Source organism: Procambarus clarkii, chromosome 51 (genome assembly GCF_040958095.1).
Source record: "Procambarus clarkii isolate CNS0578487 chromosome 51, FALCON_Pclarkii_2.0, whole genome shotgun sequence".
Taxonomy (NCBI): domain Eukaryota; kingdom Metazoa; phylum Arthropoda; class Malacostraca; order Decapoda; family Cambaridae; genus Procambarus; species Procambarus clarkii.
Window position 1 is genome coordinate 18,686,103 of NC_091200.1, and position 24,569 is coordinate 18,710,671.

The window sequence follows — 24,569 nt, forward strand, 5'->3', positions numbered from 1 at the left end:
CTTAATGTCTAACATATTCAGAGATTTGAGTAGGGGTACCGAGGGGGTATCTTATGATAATGAGGTTTCAATGCTTGGAGTCAATAATCAAAGTGAGGCTTCACCACTGTAGCGAGTAAGCCTTATACTTGCTCCATTATCTCATCATCTTAATGGCATAACTAATTAGCACTAACTACACAAGCTATAATCCTATCCCTATTTACAGGTAACGGTTTCTGCCCTCCTATCTTATTGTGAGGTGTAGTCACTGTATATAAGCAAGCGATTTGAGAATAGCAAACCAGACCATTTGGTCACCACTTGGTCCGGGAGACATCTCCCGTCACGCAGGGTGCAGTTGCGCCTCCACAGATCTCCAGTATCATCTTTTGATACTGGTAATGGCTCGAAAGGGCCACCACTTACGGGCTATTCATGCCCGTGCCACCTCTTGGGTGGCTTAATCTTCATCAATCAATCAATCGAATAGCAAACACCATTTGGTCACCACTTGGTCCGGGAGACATCTCCCGTCACGCGGGTGCTTCAAACTCAAACTTCATCTTGTACTACAGTACCCACTTCCCCAATATTAGTACTTAATACATATATCCTTACCAGTGTTATCATTGCTGTCAACTTATATTGTACTTATTTGTTGATATATATAACCATGCTACAATGTACCTTTTTTCATCTTGCCTAATAAGGACCTGGATCGAAAAGGACTGATTAAGGATCTATACGAAATACGTGATACGTGTTAGTGGCTTTGCATGAATGTAAAAATACCAATCTTATGTAATCTCACCAACACATTGTACCTTCTTGCATTTAGATTATTATTATTATTATTATTATTATTATTATTATTATTATTATTATTATTACTGTATTATTATTATGTGCCTCTGTAACCCTTTCCACTACTGCCCACAGGATGGGTATGGGGCATATAATAAATTAACTAAACTCATGATTATTCATCCTGTCAGTGAATGTGTGTTATGCACACAACACATTTAGATATATGTATATGTTATGTTGACTGTCAGCTTGACAGGTCATTACTGTGGTGATTGTGCATGCCATTATATTGACTCTCTAAGTATTCAGAAGGAACTGTTGTATTTCCCTTGAAACCAGCAGTGTTAGGAAAGCCGTTTGTCATTTACTGTCTAAGAAAGTGTTAATACAGGATTGGCCACAAGTGAACCATGTGATCGGTCAATTAAGGCATCCCGATGTCTCTCTAATGTGATATTAGCTTTTCTAACATCAATCATAGAATAATGTAAGCAACCTATATATTAGTAAGTAAGTTCTGTAAATAAACATTAGGTTTTATCACGGTGTTTGTGTAAAACCTTATTATATAATGCCACCCAACTAAAGTGCCCTCGGCACATACAGCCCCAAGCCCAAACGCCTTCAAACCTTCAGCCATACAAATTTTGGTGAGGACCCATTTCTTGCATTGGAGTGATTCTCACGACCAAAGTAATTTGGAATCAGGTGAAGCCTGTCAATAAGGATTACCCAACAGAAGGGTCAGTTTCTTGGCCTATTCCTAGACAAGAGACTCAACTTCAGCACCCACATACAACACATAACTAAGAAAGTCTCTAAAACAGTTGGTATACTCTCCAAAATCAGATATTATATACCTAACTCTGCTCTCATCTCACTATATTATGCACTAATCTATATCTATCTTAATTATGGTATCTGTGCATGGGGTTCAACCACTGCAAACCACCTCAAATCCATCATCACTCAGCAAAAATCTGCTGTCAGAATAATAACAAACTCTGCTTTCAGACAACACTCAGTCCCCTTGTTTAAATCCCTCAACATGCTAAACAAACTCACTCCACACATTCTCTTGTGTCACTTATATTTACAAAACCCTGTTCTTAAATGCAAACCCTGCTCTGAAACTCTCCCTGGACACATGTAATAGGACCCTTTATCACCACACCAGAAATAAATATCTCTTTGATATCCCCAGAGTCAATCCCCAAAAATAAAGGGACCTGGTCTATGGAACTCACTCCCTAATGAATTGAAAAGCTGTCCAACTTTTGCCTCATTCAAAAAAAAAAAAACTAAAAATTACCTAATTTCATCTTCATAGTTTCCTACATTGTGCCTTAAAATTGCACTGTATCTAGTGCTACTTTATGTACCTAATCCAAACAACTTTACCATTATGATCATTGCTGTCTTCTTATATGTGCTATCAATATGCTGTTTTGTGCCTATTAATCTTTGTTAAATTACTATCAAGCTATCAATACAATCAATCAGAGCTACCGATGTGCTTTAATATACCTACTAATCTCTCTCATCTCATTTTTTTCTTGCAATGTATCTGTTATCATTTTATTAATTCCTCTAGAATTTACCTACTTAAAATTATCTGTTAGATTAAGGACCTGCCCAAAATGCTGCGCGTACTAATGGCTTTACAAGAATGTAATTACCATGCTATGTATCCTCAAAAACCCAATGTACCTTCTTGTATATAAATATAAATAAAAGGACCCTTACTCGACCAAGTACTCTCTGGGCTTGCACACATTGTTCCTGTATTGTTAAACTCAAACTGATAATTATTTAGCCATCAGCATCAAAGTAGTGACATTGCACGTCACCACTTTGACGTGGTAACTTGCCATTGCACGTAATTAAAGTTAAAGTAAAGTAAAAGTCCACAACTGTACTATGTTTTGTATGTTTTTTTTAATATACGATCAATTATTATTAGTCAATACCCTTAATAGATTTGTTAACGGATATATAGCACTGACAACTGTATAGATAATTATTTAGCTAATGACAAACAAGTACATCAAAGGAGCTTTTAATACAACAAGCAATTGCAATTTTAGTGAAGCTTGCATGTATGGGATCTTGTATGAGATTACTCAGGATCTTGTGCCAACATCAGAAAAGGGCAACAGTAATCAAAGGATCTCTGTAGTACAGTTGGGTTCTTTCTCGACTCAGTCGGGAGTCCTGGGTTCGAATCTCGTGCAGGGTAGAAATGACTCGGCATGTTTCCTTTCATCTAATGCTTCTGTATACCTAACAGTAAACAGGTACTTGGGAGTTAGTTAACTGTTGTGAGTTGCATCCTGTGAAATGGTAGAATACTAGAATGGACAAAGCAAAGGTTAAATGGTCGTTCAAAATGGAAATGAATCTGACTGGAGAAATTTGATGAGTGGAGTACCGCAAGCTTCCATCTTGGGGCCAATCCATTTTTGTCATAAACATCAATGACATATATGGAAATATTGCAATCCACACCATCAAATTTGCACAAGACACTAAGATCTCCAGAAATCTGATAAAGATCTCTGATAAAGTAAGAAGCGAAAATTATACCCAGACTTTACAAAGAGATGAACATGAACTTCTCAAATAGTCGGAAGACTGGCAAATGATTTTTGATATGGAAAATGCAGCACCTTACATGTGCTGCATTTTCCGTCTGGCCAGAAAATTTTCGGGGGGTTATGGGCCGCCTCCGTCTGGTCGCCCCCCAGGCCAGACGGGGGCGGCCCCAGTGCTACAAATCGGCATCTATAGCGCCCCTTAACCCCCCCCCCCCTGCAATCTTCATAAAGTCAAATCTGAAATAGAGATTGTGTTTACCGTAGATATATTTAGCAGTGTCAGTGGTTCGAAATATTACATTTTCCGAGAAAGAAAGTGGGGGAGGGGGAGGCGAAAAATGTTTGAATAGAGGGAAGGGGGAGAAAGGTGGAGAACGGAGATTAGAAAAGAGGGTGGAGAGTTAAGGAGAGGGGGATTTGAAAGTTGAGAGAGAGGAAAAACCTAGGTGCACCCAGGTACCCTATCTTTGCATAATATAAAATCATAATAACAACATGTAATCATATAATGATTAGTATATGATTATGGACTAATCACATGGACTTTGTTGAAACTTTTGGCAAGGTACCACATGAAAGACTAGGAAGCTAAGAAACTACAGGCACTTGCAATAAATGGGAGAATACTGGAATGAATAAAACAATGGTTAAAACAATGAAAACCCGAGTCGTGCTAAATTAGAATAAATCTTACTGGAGAAATGTGGTAAGTGGGGTACTTTTGTCATTATACATCAATGACAGAAAATATTACTCACCACATAATCAAATTTGCAGATGACACTAAGACTTATGGTAAAGTGGGAAGTGAAAATGAGATTGAGACTTTACAAAGAGATCTACATGAACTCCACAAATGGTCATAAGAACGGCAAATTCGTTTTAATATCGATAAATGCAAGACCTTTGCATGTGGGGCATAACAATCCACGTCACAACTAGCAAATTAACAGAATTCATTATTCATCATCAACCTTGCAGCAGATTGTCGGATAAAAGGACCTTACCTTGAGGTTACCTTGAGGTGCTTCCGGGGCTTAGCGTCCCCGCGGCCCGGTCGTCGGCCCTGGTCAACTTACTTAAGCCACGTTATTGTGACTCATCGCCTGCATTATTATTATTATTATTTTTATTATTATTATTATGGTTATCATTATCATTATCATTATTATTATTATTATTATAATTGTTAAGTGTGTGAGTGCGCGGGGTGGAGGTGTCCCCAAGGGTGACGGGGCGCGCGGGACGCTTGTATCTGAGGGACACAATGGCAGACTAAGCGACCAACACACTCCAGGGGTGATGGCTTGGAGTAAAAGTTCGGAGGGCGAGTGGCGACATGCTATATACTGTAAGCTACGGGAGAGAAACAAGAAAGAGTACGAGAATATCAATGATCTTATTCAGCTACGTAAGTATAGAGATTAAGGTCAATTTGTGGCAAGGGAAATGTAAATGTCACTGCCCTATGGAAAGTGGGTGGTGCAATAATTTTTGTTTCTATGTATCTTGTTTTGGTTTTAAGGAATACGCCAAATTATTGCAGCTTTTTGTCTTTGTCTCGAAGAAATAGAGTAGATTAGTACGAGAAATGTATGATATTTACAGGGTTAAGGTTGTTGTTTTAGCATGGGTGAAGAGTAATTTTAGTGTGATGTGACCTACCACACGTAACAATGTCCACACACCATCACAATTAGAAGTCACCACTTATCTACCACGATACCCAAGCTGGACTAGCAAAGCAGCATTTCATACTGGCCTAGGCCCTACCAATCCCAAAGCATCCTTAGATTTGTTTACATTAGCTGAGCCACAGCTAATGTAAACAAACTGGATATAAACACAGCTGATCATATAAATAGGCCACAGATTTAATTGATGGTTATGTTTCACAACCAAAGATCACATTCACTCCAAAAATCGATCACTTACGGGTTATTCATGCCCGAGTCACCTCTTGGATGGGTTAGTCTTCAATCAATCAATGGTATCTTGACCTCGGACCAACATCAGCAGAAAGTCGTCTTTACTCTCCTCTCCTTGATGCCTCGCCTCGCCTCATCGTGCAGTCAGCTCAGGACTTCGTTGCTAAGTGGACAGCACTCGGGGGTTGTAATCCTTAGGGCCTCGGTTCATTTCCTGGCCAAGGCAGAAACACATTGGCAGAGTTTCTTTCACTTGATGCACCTATTCATCAGGCAGTAAATAGGTACTACTACTAATAATAATAATAATTGTATTTACAAGAAGGTATGATAAGTTTGTGAGGGGGGGGAGGGAATTGTCAGGGGCAGTGCCAATCCATTATGACTATTTAGCACTTGGAAGGGGTCAGGATAAGCATTTGGGGTGGGACGGGGAGAAGGAATGGTGCCCAACAATTTGGACAGTCGGGGATTGAACATCGACCTGCATGAAGCAAGATCGCCGCTCTTCCGTCCAGCCCAAGATTACATAAGATTAGTATTTTTATATTCTTGCAAAGCAACTAACATGCATTGAGTTTTGGGCAAATCCTCAGTCTAATGTATCAGGTAAGATGAAAAGGTACATTATAGCAAAATTTTATATTAACATATAACTACAAAATAAATTGACAGAAGTGATTACACTGGTGAAGATATATATGTAGGAAACTATGAGGATGAGATAGCTTTTGTTGATAAATATTTTACCTTGTGCAAGTGATTGGATGTCTATCATGTTATTAGGTTATTCCAGTGTACAATATTATAAATAGATTAAGTGTTAAACTGTGAATCAATGGTTGTTTTCTTGTAATAAATGATTTTGTTCAGTTCATTGCTGGAAAATTGAATGTATGTCAGAAAGCATAAAAGGCACAGTGCTGTTGGGAATAATTGAAGAATTGGCTGACTGTTGAGCCCTTACCTAACTTAAGGATTCTGGATATGATGAAGATGAATGAAGCACAAAATTGCACTACTGTAATTGGATACAGGCACATTGTTGCTAAGAGTTTTTTTTCTTCAGGAAATTAATTTTAATTAAAAAAGATAAATTTTTCATACAGTAAATATAGTACAGAACAATAATGCATTGTTAACAATTAAATTATTCTATTTTAATTACTTTTAATATTAATTAAAATTAATTAAACAAAATAATTAAAATTCTAATTAAAAAAAAAGCTACTGAGGAATCTCCTAGAAAGGGGCATTTGTTACACTCAGTGCTTTATTTTTGGTTTTCATTCTATGATTTTTTTTCAGATAACCGTGTCTTTGAACAAAGTGAATCCTTAAGAAATGAGAACCTGCAGCTCACATTACAAAATGAGAAGCTTCGCCAAGAGAATACGCATTTACAAAGTCATGGAGGTGGTGGCAGCGGCAGTGAAGGTGGAGGTGCCTCATCGGTGGTTGTACAGGTGAGTTAGTGGCTAAGTTTATTTATAATGGGCTTATTACAATGGTAAATTGTTTGGGTTATATGTCTGTTGTGAATATAATATTTTTTTAAGTTGTTGTGTCCTTTAACCACTGCACTGCGCCACCCAACAAAACACAGGGTATGGCGGTGCGCCATCCGACTCTTAAGTGATGTTAGGATATCGAAAGATTCAAAATGTGCGAGCGGTAGGTTGGGTACGAGATGGAAGCCTCTAGTGAGAGGCATCCATCTCAAAAAAAAGTCCCAGCATGCCCAGGGGCTGCAGGTTGGCTCAGTTCTGAGTGAGCAACCATGGGTGTCACGCGTGCCTCTGGCTCCCAATCCCATGTCGGACGCGATGTTGAAAGATTGTTTTCTGACGGGGAAATTCAGATCTTATTGTTTGAAGAAGATAAGGGTAGTGATATTGATGAAGCAAGACACACTAAGGGCCTAACACAAGTGTCGGATACAAGTGATAAAGCACGAATGAGGACGATAAAGCAAGCGTATCCAATAGAGGGTGAGCGCCAAGCATGCTGTAGCCTCCCAGACCATAACACATTATTATCACCAGCTCTGTCATTACCAATTTTCAAAGAAAGTGATTGCTATAGATGAATCATTTTCTGGGTTCAATGATGCTGCTTCCGATACAAGTAGTATAGACGGACAGTGTGTTAGTGGCTTCCATGGTGGTGCTACTATGCCACTGGTGGTGGTGCCAGTATACAGTATACCAGCAGTGTCTACATTGTCTGTTCCTGCTGCAACCTAGTCAGTTACATAGCATTAGAAATATTGTGAACACCTGCCTGGGCCAATATGTCTCGTCTCCAATGTAGTGGGAGTTCTCCCCTAAATAACTGACCTCCGACCACACTCGCAAGCCATATCAGTAGGAATGGAGACACTGGAGAATTCTTCATCCATCCCTGAATGACTGATAAAAGGGACATACCTCTGCACTCGGAAATCTTCGCCTAGAAATATTAGACACAAGTCTTGCTCTACTACTCCAAATTACTGACAGCTAATTGACCACCTGGTTGTCACCTGCCACCAGGAGGTGGCATCGGTATTGTACACTGAGCAGCTTCTCTCTGGGCTGTTATCTGGTGCTGGATGAGTGTATTTCGGACATAATTACACCTTCGTAACAATTATTTCCATGATTTTTGTTAGTTAAATTTTTATATAAACTGGTTTTAGTGTTTTTGGTTTTTTGGTAGGTCTTTTGTTTGGTTCTGTGGTAATCTCTGATCTCTAGGCTATGCTTCTTTGCTTCTTTAATTTTGCCAGATTCTGGTCCTGGCATCCAGTAGGTGTTAGTGGGTGTTAAAGAGTCCTGGTGTGCTCACCAAGATTAGGTTGCTTCCGGGTTGCAGCATCAGGGAGCTACCAAGTGTCCCATCAGAAAGAGGGTGTACCTCATTACATTCAACACTAGACTTTTCCACTCACTTGTATCATGATATTGCTTTTAGCCATAATATATTGTTCCTTTCAGGCCTTGGAGCAGAAACTATATAAGCTACAAGAAGAGCTGACAGATTTGCATAGACGAAAAGGTGAAAATGCTCAACAGCTGGTCGAATTGAACCAGTGCCTTCAGGAACGTGATAAAATCATGGCAACAAAAGACAACAAGTAAGTCTAGTAGCCTATATATTGAATGAATCTTTGTGTATTTACTAATAAATGTCTATTTTGTTTTGTCTTATGTTTGAAGATGTTGATAGCCATCTTTCAGCACAAAACATTTTGTTATTGACAACTTTCAGTGTTAGCAACTTACAAATTTATTTGGTTTTAAAAACAAAAATACTGTACTGTACATATAATTTGATTATTCTGCTGCTGTAAGAGAGTTATGCCATGGTACGTATATAATAACATAGGTGCATATATTTATTTTTACACAGATTGGCAGAATATGAGTCAGATCTTTTGATTTTACGAGAGGATTTAGCAGCTAAAGAGGCAACACTTATAGATGTCCAGGGAGTTAACCAAGTGCTACGAGATGAGTACCAGACACTTAACCTAGCTTTTACAGCATTGGAAGAAAAATATAGAAGAGCACAGGTGTGTTAATGTTTATTGAAGCTCTTGTGTACGATTAGTAAGAAAAAACAAATTCATATACCGTAATAAGTTAATATTCCTTGTTTGGGTAGTGAAGGAAACCATTTTCCTTGTTAAACCATGGTCAGAGATACTTAATTACTCTAGTCCTTTGCCATATAATTGTGGTGATGTTTCTCTAAATTATTTAAATGAATGTAATACCTATGTTTTTAATGATCAACAGGAAGAAAACCGAGAATTAATTGATAGATGGATGGCACAGAAGGCTAAAGATGCAGAAAAACTAAACCTGGAGAATGACACCGCACTCAGGTTAGTGCTTGTTTGTGTGTCTATTTCAGTGTTTTGAAGATATAAACAATAACCTATTAATTGTGTAATGTATATGTGACAAAGTGGCAGGGTAAGAGCTGCTGCATACATGAATTTCACGAGCATACGAAAAGGGACACTGAAATAAATTCTTTTTCTGTTTAAGTTGCAATATTTTATCTGTAATGACATCTTTACACTACTGTATTGGTACAGTGATGGATAAATTGCTTAGATGCCATCTTTTAATTTGCATTACTCTTCATCTGCCATGATTCTGGCACTATATTATTTTAGACGTCCTACATTAAGACATCTCTCTTAGTGAGTGCTCTTTCACTCAATCCTTGCTTTAATATTTTGCTTGTCTATATTCTCACGGTGCATCAGACCTTGTTATTGATTTTATTCATTTTTGATGCATAATAGAATGAATGTCCATCTGGGTACTCATTAATGTTATACAGTTGCATGAAAGTGGAGTCATTGTGGTATATTGGTCTCTTCTGTGGCTGCCTATTACTTTCCCTGATAGGTGTTTACAGTCACACTTCGGGATTACTTAGCTGAGATACTGCCCTGGTTCCTTGCATGCCTGTCTATGTGACTGAGCAGGTGGCTGACTTTCCTCATCCCTGTTTTTTTTAAGTTTACATTCTTTATTAGATTCTGGCTTTCCTGTTTATTTACATATTTGATTCCAATTTTTGCAGTTGCTGCTGTCTGTTGATGCAGGGTCCCGCTCTTCCTGCTTCAGTTGGCTCTTACTAGCCTCTGTCCTTGTGGGGGGCTGAGTTTGAACTGTGCCCTGTGGCGGCAGCTGTTTGAGTTCTGCCTTCATGGTAGTGGTTTTGGGCTTCATCATATTCCATTGTTGTTCAGGAGGATGGGACTGTGGCTTCATTGTGTATCTTTGTTTTGTTTTCTAGTGTGGTAGTCCTGGTTGCCAAGGAGGGTCCATATTCTTGCTCTTGAGTGCTCTCTGGTGAGCCCCTTCTTCTGTGCCTCCTGCTCTGGGTGGGTTTTGGCATTTATCTCAGGATTCCTTGTATAGAGGAATCTTGAATGTTTTGTGATGTTTCTTAGTATTATAATTTGCAGTTTGCCTTGGTTGTGACTGATCTCTGATTGCCATGAGATTCTGAAGATAAGACAGAAAATTTAACAAGGGCCTTGTCTCTGGTAGGAACAAAAGTTATCCAGTGCCTAATGTAATCATAGCACCCTGGGAGTGGTCAGAACCACAGGTCAGGGAAGCTACCAAAGCACCACCCAGAAAGGGATGTACAGTATAACACATCCAGTGTTCTATTTCTTGTTTCCCGAGATGTTATAGCCTGGAGATACTTCTCTTAATTTCTACAAATAAAACACATTTAGTTCCTTTAGACATTGTACAGCGTATTAAGAACCTAAGAATAGCGGGAATTGGCAGAACCCCTATTGTCCCATGCATGGCAGCTCTTATTTAACCTGTCCTCTCGAATAACAAAATCCCCAACGGACAAAATATGATGTACAGTACTGTAAATAAGATGATGTACTGTTAATGTATATCTAGAATCTAAAAATACTATCTAAAATTTGTACTGGGCTTGACCCTGACGATTTTGTATTTTGGATCCTTCATTGTACAGTATTAATATGATGAAGACAGACTAAATCATTGTATTTTAATCAGCTACATTGTTACAGGTAGTACTTTAAATTTGTTATTATAATGGCATAACTATTATATTGTCTTGTGTCTTCTAGAAAGCGACAGATGGTGCTTGAGGAACAACTTAAAGAAGCGGCACGTGAGCCCAAGCAAGTGAACATGGATGATAAGTTTGCCTGTAGTCCTCCCATTTGTCTATCTGCTGTCCTGCCAGCTAAGGCCTACCTTAAATATGTAAGCTAACTGTGGGGAAATTTGGTGCAATATGGAAGTAAATGAATTTAATAAAAGATTAAAATAAATGTGCAGTTTCTCATGGATTGTGGGGAAAAATGACTTGTAGGATTTATTGATTTATTTACAACTAGCAGTACCCTGGCCACACGTTGCTGTGGCTCAGCAACGCATGTGCGTTGCTGAGCCACAGCAACCTTCCCTGTCTCCCAGTCCTCCCCACCATTCTCCATTCCCCCATCCCCTCGTCCCCACCATTCCAAACTCCTCCATCCCCTCGTCTTTCCCCACCATTATCCTCTCCCTTGTCCCCTCATCCTCCCCCACCATTTCTCACTTCCGTCCCCTCGTCATCCCCACAATTCCTCACTCCCTCGTTCGATGCCTTCCCAAATGGTCTGATGTTCCCATCAGAAAATTGGGAACATCAAGTGATCTGATGTTCCCATCACTGAAATATAAGAAAAACAGTTAAAAAATGAAATGAAAATATGAAAAAATAAAAAAAATAAACTATACATAAAATGAACGGTATGGTAAACAACACAGCTCAATTCCAACACAATTCATACAAAATAATTAAATAAAAATGAAAATAAATAAAAAACTATGAAAATTCAATTTATCAATGCAATCAGAAACATTGAAATGGAATTGTAATATATTTAATATAGCATGTGTGTTGTTCTTACATGCAACAGATAGCACTGTTTTTCAAGAAAAGCATAGTTTTACCTGTTACAGGTGTGGCATCTATACTTATACTTATGAAATGAACAGTATGGTAAACAACACAGCTCAATTCCAACACAATGTCACACAAAATAATTCAATAAAAAATAAAATAAATCGAAATCTATGAAAATAAAGTTTATCAATTCAGTCGGAAACATTGAAATGGAATTTGTGACATATTTAGTATAGCGTGAATGTTGCTATTATGTGCAACAGATGGCGCTGTTTTTCAAAAACGCATGTTTTTACCTGTCACAGGGGTGGCATCTATATAGTAGGTATATAAAAAGACGTGCCTATTCGAATGCAACGTTGTCAAAATTTCAAAGCAATCGGTGAAGAACTTTCGGAGAGTACAGTGTGTGTGTTGCTATTACGTCCAACAGATGGCTCTGTTTTACAAAAAAAGCATGTTTTTCCTGTCACAGGTGAGGCATGTATATACTGTAGTAGATATATAAAAAGACGTGCCTAATCGAATGCAACGTTGTCAAAATTTCAAAGCAATCGGTAAAGAAGTTTCAAAGATTTCCCCTCACATGAAAAACACAGTTTTTCAGAAAAGCATGTTTTTTACCGTCACAGATGTGACATCTATATAGTATGTATATAAAAACCTGCTCAGATGCGAATGGAATGTTGTGTGAAAATTTTAAAGCAATCGATGAAGAACTTTCGGAGATTAGCGGTTATGCACAAACGAACATTTCCATTTTTATTTATATAGATTTATTAATTTATATTAATTTGTAGTAATTTATTTGTTTATTTATTTCGATAGCGGACTGTATGATGTTTAAAGTGGACTGTGTGAGTTTATTCCCACAAATCGTTTCCTACACAAGCTGGGGGATGGGGTTATTTTGTATGTGTATATAATATATATATATTATATATATATTTATATATATATATATATATATATAATATATATATATATATATATATATATATATATATATATATATATATATATATATATATATAATATATATATATATATATGGGGCTATATATATTATATAGTAGGCATCCTTCAGTCTCGGAAGACTATGGAGTTGCGCCCTGACAGGGCGCAAAGCCTGGGTAGGTAGATATGGAGGAGAAGCTGTTACCCATGCAGCAGGTCCCCCCTCTCCACGTTGCTGAAATTATCCAATAGAAAGGCAAATGCCAATACACATGGTTCCAGCAACGTCGCAGGAGCTGCCAGAACGAGGTCGACGTCAACAACGAACTGCCTTAGGGGCTCCAACTCTGGATTTTTTCTCGAGGTTGACTCCTGAAGCCTTTCCCAAAAAAGGGTTATGGCTGCAAGGCAGCGGAGGTTTAAAATCGGGGTTTTCCTTCCCCTAGATGAGCTGCCTTTCCAGGCTATCGAGTCCATCTACCCAGAGCAGCTGGTTTTAAGGCGCCAGAGGCACGCCCTCGCCCCTTCTCCTGTCGGTAAAAGCAGTTCCGCCGGACTTAAAGACTAAGCCACCGGTGTAGGCCAGGAGTTGGACTTGGTTGTCAGAAGCTATTGGAGACGCATGCAGTATAGGAGCATTTTATAGGTCATGGGAGCTCGTCTCCCATTACCACCCCCTGGCTATGACAACCCCTTGGAACCATATATGTGTATATATATATATATACTGTAAATGTATATATATGTATATAATATTTTATTTATTTATTTATATTTATTGTAACAGGTTATGGTTACGCAACTATACTGAACCAAGATGGTATGGCTCTCCCTCGCACAAATAAAAAAAAAATGCTGCTATTGGCCTTGCAGTGTGTAAGTCGCAGGTGGAAACAAATGAAAATTATCCAATAAATAATTAAAACAATTTACTGAAATATTTATGAACAAAAATGACACACACGAGAATACTTGGCTATTATTATATAACAAATCAAATAAGTAAATGAAAGTTTAACTCTAATACAAAGCATAAAGATATTCTGGTGTAATGAAGACAGCTACCATACCACCATGACATCAGTCACACTGCATTGCCTCAAGGGAGACGACGGGCGAGAGACCACGGTGATCCTAGAGCACTGAGAGAGAGACTGGCTCTCCTGGGTTGTTGTTGTTTAAGATTCACTACCTGGAACAAAAAGTCCCAAGTAGCACGGGCTATGGTGAGCCCGTAGTATACTCTCTCCAGGGCTGTTGTTGTTGTTAAAGATTCGCTACCTGGAACAAAAAGTTCTAGGTAACACGGGCTATGATGAGCCCGTACTCTCCAGGGAGGCGGCGCCCTTTATATAGTCCGGCGGTGATGACTCATCCGGTGTCTACGCAAGGTGGACATCTGGTCAACTAGCAAACTGCTCGTTTGTGGCTGGCGGTGCCTTTGTGTTGAGCTGCATCACTGCCAGTTGAAGGCAGCTAACTGCTTGATTGTGGGGGCAAACTATCGGTTAGCAGAGGCGCCCGGCTTGCCTCCGAGTCGTACCAGGCCGTGCCAGGCCCTGGGGGGTATGGAGAGGTGGCAGGACTGATGAGTCATCTGGGCTGGTGTAGATGTATACTTCCGGTGAAGGGAAAAGGCAGTTCCACTGCTATGCAGGGGATTCAAGTGACAAAATATATATATATATATATGTGTGTGTGTGTGTATAAAATATATATATATACAGTATGTCTATTAATCAAAATTATCAATTGGTAGACATTCACTACAATATTAAGACTACATAGATTAGTAAATACTTAGGAAGCCTCATCTGTATTGTAGCTATGGTTTGGACAATCAGATATGAACACAGTTGATCACGCCAACCAATACTTCTCGTGGGTGAGGCAAGCATTATCACATGTTGTTATACCAGGTAATTGATGCTAATCCTTCTTCCCCTTCACTTTCACCTGTCAAAAGGCGCACGCAATAATAATTGTAACCTATATATGACAGCTATATCAGGGAAAATTTATATTGTACTTGATTAATTGATAATTACCCCTTTGGGTGGCTCGCCTAGTGTTCTAACCGGAATCCCTAATCTTTCTATTACTGGCCAGGAATGGATTAGATATTACGGGTATCGGGTCCAGAACACTTCTTGTATTGTTGATGAAGATCGTGCTGATGACAGGACGTTTTTGGTCCTGTAACACTGTGTCGAAAGGGAATAATTGTGGAGCTTGTTCTGCTCCAGCGAGACTTGTGTTTACGTTAAATTTAATATGGCATCTGTCTCCCCTCCCACATTGGCTGTTCTTCAGATACGTTCTATCAAGAAGTGGCAAGAGGGTTTATATTTAATCTATTTTAGTACTGATAATTAAGTTGGTTCAAAGGAAATGTTTTTATGATGTTTACTGTCCAGAGACTGATATTTTAAGAATAATTCCCAATATTATTAGCTGGTGAATTTAATAGCGACGTGGCAATGATATCCCTGTTTTCTCCCAAGGAAAATTTTACTGGAGCCTCATTTTCTATGAATAAATAAAGCACTCTTTCTAGGTTAATTTGTAAGTACAAAACAGCAGCAATATTATCTGCCTATTGTATTAAATGTTAGTAAATGGTGTCGGTTTTTCCGACATGGATAGCAAGTGATGTTTCTCTCTCATTCTCAGCACTTTGTACTCTAAACTACCAAAATTGTTTTGTCAAGTAATTAAATTTTTTCAAATTTGCGAGGTTACCATTAATTAAAACCAGATGTATTTGTATACAGTAGTATTAAGGATTTGATATACCACTTCAACTCTTGTCAAGGTGTTGGAATAATTCGTAACAAAATAGTGGATGTTCTTCAGTTTCTTGTATTAATATTTTAGTTCATTGTTTATACAATATTGTAGTTTTTTGTATGTAGAGGCACTTGCAAAAAAAAGAAAAAATAATGGCATGTTAAATTTTCACTGACACATGCCCATCCACTTCACACAAAGTTAACTTTCATAGTTGATGACATTTCTCAAGTAAAGGCTGTTTTCCGACATTTCTTTACATACAAGAGAAAATTCAGCAAGTTCCACGTTATCTTCTGTAGTGGCTAATTTAGATCATGAGTCTTTATTCTGTGTACATTCCTGTCTTCTATTACACTTTTTCAGTAATCCACTCTACCTACCAAAAAATATGCTTTCTAACTCTATTTGAACTCTATAGTAGGACTACTCAAATTAGATAAAATGGCTGAGTAACTGTTCAATACCCCATCTCTCCTCATTGCTAACAGTACAAAAGTAACACTGAAAACTTGAAATTATAAAATATATCTGCACTTCATGTAGACTTTTGTATCTGCAACTTCTAGACCATATATTCTGTCTAGATCCATATATTATATCTAGACTGCTAGTCATCTCTCATGTTATATGAGCTTGAGGCATATGTCGCTGCACTCCTCCAAGCCCGGGATGTGTCGCTCTCTGCCCGGGTGCCATTTTTTTGCAATCTGCCACAATTTACACCTTTGCAGCCAAATATCATGCAAGATTGTGTACAAGACTTGTTCCTGTTTAACTTAAGTCATAGTTTGGGTTGTCTGCGATATTTCTAGGTGGGTAAAAATGACTCTTGATGGTGGAAAGGACTATTATTAGACAGCAATCATGACAATATACTGTACTGTATATATATATGCACAGTATACACTTAATCCTGTATGTGCCATTTTCTTCTACATAGGATGCCCATGATGGAGAGGTGAATTGCATCTGCTTTAGCCCCCAGGGAAAAATGCTGGCAACTGGGGGAGGTGATAGGAAGCTGAAGCTATGGGACATAAGTCGTGGTTGGTATTATATCTTTCTTACAAGAAATTCATTTTACTTGTATTTTAAGCTGTGGCATGAGGCGCATATGATGACAAAACTCCCATATCAGAAAATGGAGAAATGATGATGTTGCTGTCCATCCTGGACCATTATCAAGTCATGTAACTTGATAATTGTTTCGTTCTAGGATGGACCGAAACGTTCTTATTTCTCCATTTTGTGATGTGTGGTTTGGTCATCATATCTTCAGCCATGTTATTGTGACTCATCATCTGCATGAGGTGCATACAATACTCGCCTTGCTTATCACATGAACTGTGTGGAAATGATATGCTTATGTCTTTTCAGTGTTGAAGAATAAAATTCAATGCAAACTCAAATGCAGTATTGCTCTACAGTGGAACCTCGATTCAACAAACTTTGATTTGGTGAATCTCAGTTGGGTGTTTGGAATTTTCTTGTTGTGCGAAGTGTAGCTCTTAAAAATGTGATTCGAGGCACATTAAATGATTTTTCATAGATGGTCACAACATTACCAAAAATAGTAATAGGCCTTGGGAAAGCCATTGAGTATATTTAAAACCAAATTCTATGGCTCATTTTAATTTTGAGATTTCCCTGTTTTTATTCACTAATATGGGTTCTTTTTCCTTTGAAAATGATATTTCAAGGTTAGGGCATGGGAAATATGCTAGATGTAGTTAAACTTCTTTACAGACAGGTTCATTTGGTAGTTGTCTATTATATTATAGGTTAAATGAAAACTTTGATAAGTGAGATTAGATCATAGGGAATTGCAACCTGGAGGCATCTCTGGTTGCGGTGGGTCATATATAGTCATTGAATCGAGATTGTACTGTATAATGATCTACTACGAAATTGTTTATTTCATTTTGAATTTGAGCAATGCTATGCATTTGCACTCGCTCACAAGCAATTTTTTTTTTTTTATAGACATTCCTTGAGAGAGCAAGGCATTGCCTAAGGGAGCAACTAAGTGTTTTGGTCAGAACATTTTTAATTTATCTACCCTCAAAGCCTTACTTTTGCATCACATTACAGACAAATTGAGAAGCAACACGTTCATAATAACTAGATCAGCATGGTGAGTGAGTGTGTGAGGAAGTGAGGAGGGTGTGGATCACACAAAATCTAGCAAGGAATAGAGCCGAGTGAAAGCTGCTTGCGAGAAAGGAGTGAATGTATTTGCATGTAATGAATATGATAATTTATGAGGAGCACAACACCCGGTCTTGTGAAGCAGTTGGTTATTGATGGGAATGACTGTGGTAGTGCTTCTTTATCTTTGTTTTTAATGTTTCTATTGTTTAAAAGTTGAAGTGTTCTTTTATTATAATATTTACCATTTATTCTCCAGGCTGATGTCTCGTCATAGTGTATAGTAAAAGTGGGAAATGGTATAATGATACTGTATGAATGTGTCATCAAATAAAGGCTTTTTATATTTAAATTATTGTAATGTTTTTGGACCCAGCTTCATACATAGTGGTACCTCTATTTTTTAATTTAATCCATTCCCAGAGATGGTTTGAAAACTGAAAATTCAAAAACCTAAACCAATTTTCCCATAAGAAATAATGTAACTTGAATTAATTCGTTTCACACACCCAAAAATATTAACTTAAAAATACATTTTATACAGAATGCTACTCATATTTTTCATACACAAAACAATCAGGTATAAATATAAGCCATAAATAAAATAAGTGAACATTTAACTGCACTTTACCTTTACTGAGGACTCTTGTTGGCGCATGTGAGATGGTGGGGAGGAAGGGAGGAGCGGTGTTGGTGTATGGGGAGGGTGAAGAGGAGAGAGCGGGTGGTGAACCCATATCTGCATTTAGACCATATTGCCTTAACCGCTTTCATGTCTGCATCACTGGTTTCAGATTTTCCTTTCACGCATTTCACTGCCTCTGTTATGTGGCAGTCAGTCAAGCATTGACAGTCACAGGCAGTCATAACCAAAGGCAGTCAAGCATTCGTAGTTGTGTTAGCAACCGGTTAGGCATTTACAATCAGTCACGCATTCACAGTCAATCAGTCACGCATTCCAGTCAATCAGTCACGCATTCCAGTCAATCAGTCACGCATTCACAGTCAATCGGTCTTTCACAGTCTATCAGGCTTTCACAGTCAGTCAGGCTTTCACATTCACACCCAGTCATTTAGTAAACAATTAGAGTTTAATGTCAGGTGCTCAGGAAGTTTGCCTCCTGATGCAACAACTGGTAGCAAGGAAGCCCATCGTATTAATACTGTCCAGATATCATCTGGAAGGGGTACAGATGGGGGGTGTTCAGTGTGGGGGATGAAGGGATGGAGGTAGTGGGAGAAGGTGTGGGATGGGGGGGGATGGAGGTAGTGGGAGAAGGTGTGGGATGGGGGGGGGATGGAGGTAGTGGGAGAAGGTGTGGGATGGGGGGGGGGGATGGAGGTAGTGGGTAGGGTCTGCTGTGCGGGATGAGGAGTCTTGGGGAGGGACCGTGGGTGAGCAGCTCCTGAGTTAGTCCTAGTCGGAAGCTCACCCACTCACGCCACTGCCTCTGCTACCCACCCCACCCACTTTGCTGCCCGCCCTGCTACTCGTCCATCCACGCACTCTCACCTGCCCACCCACTTGCCATCCACGTGTTCTTCCCTTACACGATTCTAGGGCTGGTGTTTCTGAAAGATTTTCTTTCCCGCCTCCCCCCATCCCACTCACCTGCTATCCATCCGGTCCCCCCACTATACAGTTCATTCATCCATCCAGTCCCCCCTCCACTATCCAGTCTCCCTCCACCATCCATCCACCCAGTTCTCCCAAATACAATATTCAAGTGCGATTGTCACTAGGCGGGATAAACTGGTAAACTGAGTGCACCTCGTCCCATGCCCACCCCTCGCCCAGCCCCTCGCCTAGCCCCCTCGCTCAGCAGAACAGAAACACACACTCGTCGACCCATACATGTATCAACAAACATAAGCACCAAGGCAAACCTTGAGCACCGAGTCAAATTTTTTGAAGAAATTGAGCACAAGTGCCAAAAAATTTGAAAACGGGCATTCAAAAACCAAGTTTTCACTGTACTGTATTTGGATTGACAAAGAGAATAGTGTGAAACATTCAATAATATTATATACCTCTCATTTCTGTTATTAGGAGTCCAAGGTATAGTTGTTTCAAGTAACCACAAAACATGTAAATAACAAATCTGTATTTACTTAAAAACATTTTATAACATACATTTGGTAAATGTGTTAGCAGCAAATGCAGAAGCAAGAGGACTTCTAACGGGCAGCAATGCAGGAGTGACAGCTATAGACTTTGATATGGAAGAATCGCTCATCCTAGGTGCCTCAAATGACTTTGCCAGCAGAGTATGGACTGTCGTAGATCATAGATTAAGAGTAAGTTTTAATTTAAACTTTTTTGTAATTTTTCATTATCCACATTTTTCATTGCTGTACATAATCTTTCCTCCTGTGGAAACTTCATATTTAGTGTGTCTTTTATACTTTGTCAATATGTCATGTTTAATCTTGCATGAAAAGTGCCAAGCCTGTTGATAACCATGCATAAACTTGGCGGCGGTTCTGTGCAGTACTATACAGTGTATGGTTTACTGGATAACAACATGTAAGATGTAAGCTTAAATTTTTGCTAGTAGCTTAGTAGTCTTCTACATTTTTAATAAGTATAAGGAAATTAGAACTCTTTTTGAATGATAATTCAAACTGAATTCAAACGATAATTCCAACAGTAATTACTCTGCCACAAAGACAATTAAACAATCAGTGAGTAATTACATTAATTACTGTCACATGGACAGCTAATTGATCAAGACGAATTACGTTAATTCAATGCTATCACTTAAGACAGCTTGCCAAACAGGAATTAGTCAACCATGTACTAATTACATGAATTATACCATGTACTGTACTAGTTAAGCTAATTATTCCTTATGGAACTGAGCCTCACATGGTACTCAGGATAGATTTTGTTTGGTTTACTGCCACTGTTTGTAATCTGTTTATTTGGAAATTGAAAATCCCTCTACCTACTTTACCTGTTATTTGTTCTCTTGGCTTTCATTTTATGAGCTATTATTCCATGATTACGTTTATCAACTGCTTTTGCAATGTTTGTGTATACAACATTTGCCCTTTTTTTTATTATGCCTTTGTAAGTTTGTTATTGTGATCAAGTGGCTTAAAAAATGAACATCTTCTAGCTCTAAAACTGTATTTACCTGGATTGTGTAATTTATTCTTACCCGTATAAGTGGTAAGTTGGCTTCTAAGCACCCTTTCAAAAATCTTAATGATCTGTGATGTCGGTGTAACTAGTCTGTAGTTTTTCCTAGTTCTTTTCTGTCTTATAAAGTTGTTGAAAGGCCTGCAGTTTTTACGGTCTGTGGGAAGTCACCTGTCTTTAGGCCTTTCTTCCATATCATACTGAGGACCCGTGCTAATGGTATTTTGCACTTCTTTATAAAACAATGAATTCCAGGAATCTGTCCCAAAGCCAATTGCATGGGCATATTGTCTACATTGTTTATTTTTCGAAAGCTGTGGAGTTCGTCATATCCAACATCTGCCTTTCTGTGTTGTTATTTCTTGCAATTTGCTCCAAATCACCACATACATTTACCAAAGACCCACTTAAAAAGTTAATGGTTTAGATTTTTCCCTACGTCTGGTAAGATACAATATGCTAACTGAAGCAAAAAAAATGAAAGTTAGTAACACATGCTGATCATCTACTATGCATCATTAACATACATGGTATAATGCCAATAACTATTTCATATTTTGTTCATATTTTCTATTATTCCATAATTCTAAGTATGTAAATGAATAAGTTACATTACAGTTTCACTATTTGAAGCTTTGTCCCATAGAAACACAGTTGAACTGAATGATCACAGTGTATACTTAGCTAATGTCTTCTTATTCATTGTGTAATGTTGGGATGCTTGGATCTAAGACCAGACAATAGAACAGGTTGGATTACCTTTTTTTTCCCCCTCATGCACATACTGTCAATTGTTTTATATACAAGTCCTCAGTTACTGTTTATTACTCTTTATTGATCTCATTTACTCCTTATTAATTCCATTTGCTGCTTATCTTGAATGGTGTTTACTTGAAATTCTAATGTAGGTAAAAAAAATTGTGTATTTGTCTATGGAAATTTATTTTTTCTCAACAGCACACATTAACAGGGCATTCGGGTAAGGTAATGGCCGCAAGATTTTTGTCAGAATCAGCAAAGGTGGTAACGGGGTCTCATGACCGGACCCTAAAAATCTGGGATCTACGGAGCCGTGCATGTAAGTACTGTATATTAAAAGTTTGTTTTTATAAATCAAATTCTTTTCATATTTAATCTTGATTGTATTCCTCATTGACTTTTCTTGCTGCTCTTTCCCCTCTGCTCTGCTGCATTTATGTTTTCTGGAAGGTCCAAACAGTGACTTCCTGATGTTGGTTTGCTGAAGTAGCTCTACGAGTCACATCAGACCTATGAATCTTTAATGGCCTACTGGAGACCAGAGCCAGATCCTGGCCTCCTCACAGAGGTGCAGAGAACAGGGGGGAGGGGGATTGTTATGATCACCTTTATCAAGGATATATCCATAAAGTAAGCAAAGTAAAACAGACAACTGCAAGGTTCACAGAAAGAAAAGAAATGAAGCAGTAAACAACTCTGTGCAACAATCCACCTAGCAATTGGGTTAAATTCCGTACTTACAGCTGGCCACTGCCTGTTGGCATCACCCCTGGGAGCTCCAGCTTCCTATGTCAACAGAGCTCAGTCCTGTTGACATATTTATTGCCTGTCTCTACTTCCTCATCACAATCGACTTGAGAATGGTCCAGGACAGACCGAAACGTCGTCGTCGCTTCACCTTCTAGTGTGTGGTCTGGTCAACGAGCTCAGTCCTGTCACTGATGTCCACATGTGTGGAATGCTGCTTGATTTGCCAGCTTTAGTGGCCTTTTGGGTCCCAGTTATTTATAAATAAGTGTTGGTCATCCTTTGGACTGTTGTGTAGGAGTCCATTTACTTGTAATTGTTCGAAGATTTAGTTTTAACTTCCTATACATATGTTGACAAGCTTCACTTGTTGTGTGGACTTTGGAAACCATTCAGCTCTGAGCTGTATGTGCTTAGGGCTTGTCTGTGCTTGTCAGCCTTTTCTAATTTGTCTTTGGCTAATATCCAGGCTTGGATATTAACCCAGTACAGTAGGAATATTATTACATTAAATGCTGGGTTTTCCCCCCATGAGACATTTGAGGTTCAGATCTGATGGCTTGTTAATGAGGTTAATAGTGATTCGGGATCCCAGATGATCTAGGATGCCATCTAGTGGCATCCTGACAAAGTGGCAACTAGGGTTTCAACTTTCAAAGGGTTCATCCATTGCTATTGTTTGTATTGTTTTCCTCGATGATTTCTTTCTTTCAAACATTTGTTTATTTTGTATTGTCTAGATTTCCGCTGAGTAGATTTTTAGAGGTCTCCAGTGTTAAGTGACATCCACATAAAATTTTTAGGAATTTTGAATAGTTCAAGGCACATTAAATCTACCAAAGGTAACAGGAGCACTATAGATCTATATCTTGAGTGTGACAATGAGCAATTTAGGGGTCTAGGAAGATGCTGAGGAGCTGACAAAAAAGGTGTATTTCATCATATATAATGCTAAATTTTGTATTTTGTGGTATTACAATGTATGTATTTATTTTTTTGTTTTTAAGGCATTAGAACTATCTTTGCTGGGTCTAGCTGCAATGATCTTGTAGCATCCGACAGTGCAGCAACAACCATTATATCGGGCCACTTTGATAAGAAGATTCGATTTTGGGACACTCGAACTGAGCAGTCAGCGAATGAGGTGCCACTTCAAGGAAAAATTACATCATTGTCTTTATCTCGTGGTAAGTTGGGGTGGATAATGTTTGTTTTTCACTCGCAAGTATGCACAGAAGTACATGACTTCTGACTTCTGTTAGCAGGCTTAGAGCTTTCCTTTCCCATTGCTACTATTAAGAATATCCTACTAGTTTTTCCTGAAACATGACCTGCCAGTTTACAGCCAGTCCCTCCCTGTATTTTAGCTAGATAGAATATTTCATTTCAATACTATATTCAATACTACAATAATTTATTTTTATACAAGTATAGTTTATACGCCTGTCCAGGTCCTGGCATTCGTCATTTACTGAAAATAGTACTAGTACTGTCTTGGTAGCATCCTTCTATCTTGCTTCATACCTCATTTTAATGGCGTTGTCATGTTCTATTATCATTAGGTCTTTCTAATACTGAATAAGATTTTCCTTTTTTTGCATTCTTACAGATGGATTTTACTTACTAAGTTGTGTACGTGATGATTCCCTCAAAATCTTAGATCTTCGGAAAAATCAAGTAATAAATACATTCACGTAAGTGTCCTCTGGATTTCATATCCTTGAAGCTAGAGTATTTAGTGAAGAGACTGAATTTGCTGCTTTACTGTGAAATCAAAACCCAATTATTATACAATTGGATATAATACAGACTTTTTAATTGTTCATTTGCATTAGAAAGAGAAACAATTGCTCAATTAATGAGAAAATGTAAGAGGTACAGTCTATCTTTAAAAGTTACTTTGTCTTCAGTGGGCATAAACTCTAAGAGCCATCCTCTTATGAGTACCTAGAATGAAACTTGAATGATTGAATTCATGAGGAAACTAAAGTTAACACTTAAGTGTGATGTTTTTGATGGAATATTTATATATATATATATTTTTTATTATTGTTATAAAGATTACATATCCAGAAAGAATAGTAGGAATACAGTTAAGTTGATAATTAGTTTGATCAATATTTGAAAATAAAATATGATGGAAGTAATAGAGCAATAATGGTTAGAACAAATAGTATAGCTCTCAGGTGATGTGGCTGTAATATGAATGTTGATGTTTGGGTATACACGGGAGACAAGAAGATATAGTATGGT

General features: G+C 38.3%; 2 protein-coding genes across 3 annotated transcripts in view; one reads left to right on the forward strand and one right to left on the reverse strand.

The window, feature by feature from the left end:
* Positions 1-24,569, reverse strand: part of LOC138351918 (protein Asterix-like) — a 159,995-nt gene that overhangs the window by 27,379 nt on the left and 108,047 nt on the right. The window contains exon 2 of the mRNA XM_069304061.1: positions 5,322-5,528. Within this exon, the coding sequence (XP_069160162.1) occupies positions 5,322-5,332 (11 nt within the window). The 5' untranslated portion in view covers positions 5,333-5,528. The remainder of the gene's footprint in view (positions 1-5,321; positions 5,529-24,569) is intronic.
* LOC123774548 (autophagy-related protein 16) overlaps positions 4,607-24,569 on the forward strand; it is a 32,865-nt gene continuing 12,902 nt past the window's right edge. Inside the window, exons 1-11 of one of the 2 annotated variants that reach the window (XM_045768893.2) lie at positions 4,607-4,797; positions 6,623-6,780; positions 8,293-8,432; positions 8,708-8,870; positions 9,097-9,185; positions 10,941-11,079; positions 16,458-16,563; positions 19,818-19,963; positions 21,768-21,888; positions 23,324-23,503; positions 23,926-24,010. In XM_045768893.2, coding sequence (XP_045624849.2) covers positions 4,689-4,797; positions 6,623-6,780; positions 8,293-8,432; positions 8,708-8,870; positions 9,097-9,185; positions 10,941-11,079; positions 16,458-16,563; positions 19,818-19,963; positions 21,768-21,888; positions 23,324-23,503; positions 23,926-24,010 — 1,436 coding nt within the window. In that variant the 5' untranslated portion in view covers positions 4,607-4,688. The remainder of the gene's footprint in view (positions 4,798-6,622; positions 6,781-8,292; positions 8,433-8,707; positions 8,871-9,096; positions 9,186-10,940; positions 11,080-16,457; positions 16,564-19,817; positions 19,964-21,767; positions 21,889-23,323; positions 23,504-23,925; positions 24,011-24,569) is intronic. The other variant, XM_045768894.2, reaches the window with a different exon arrangement.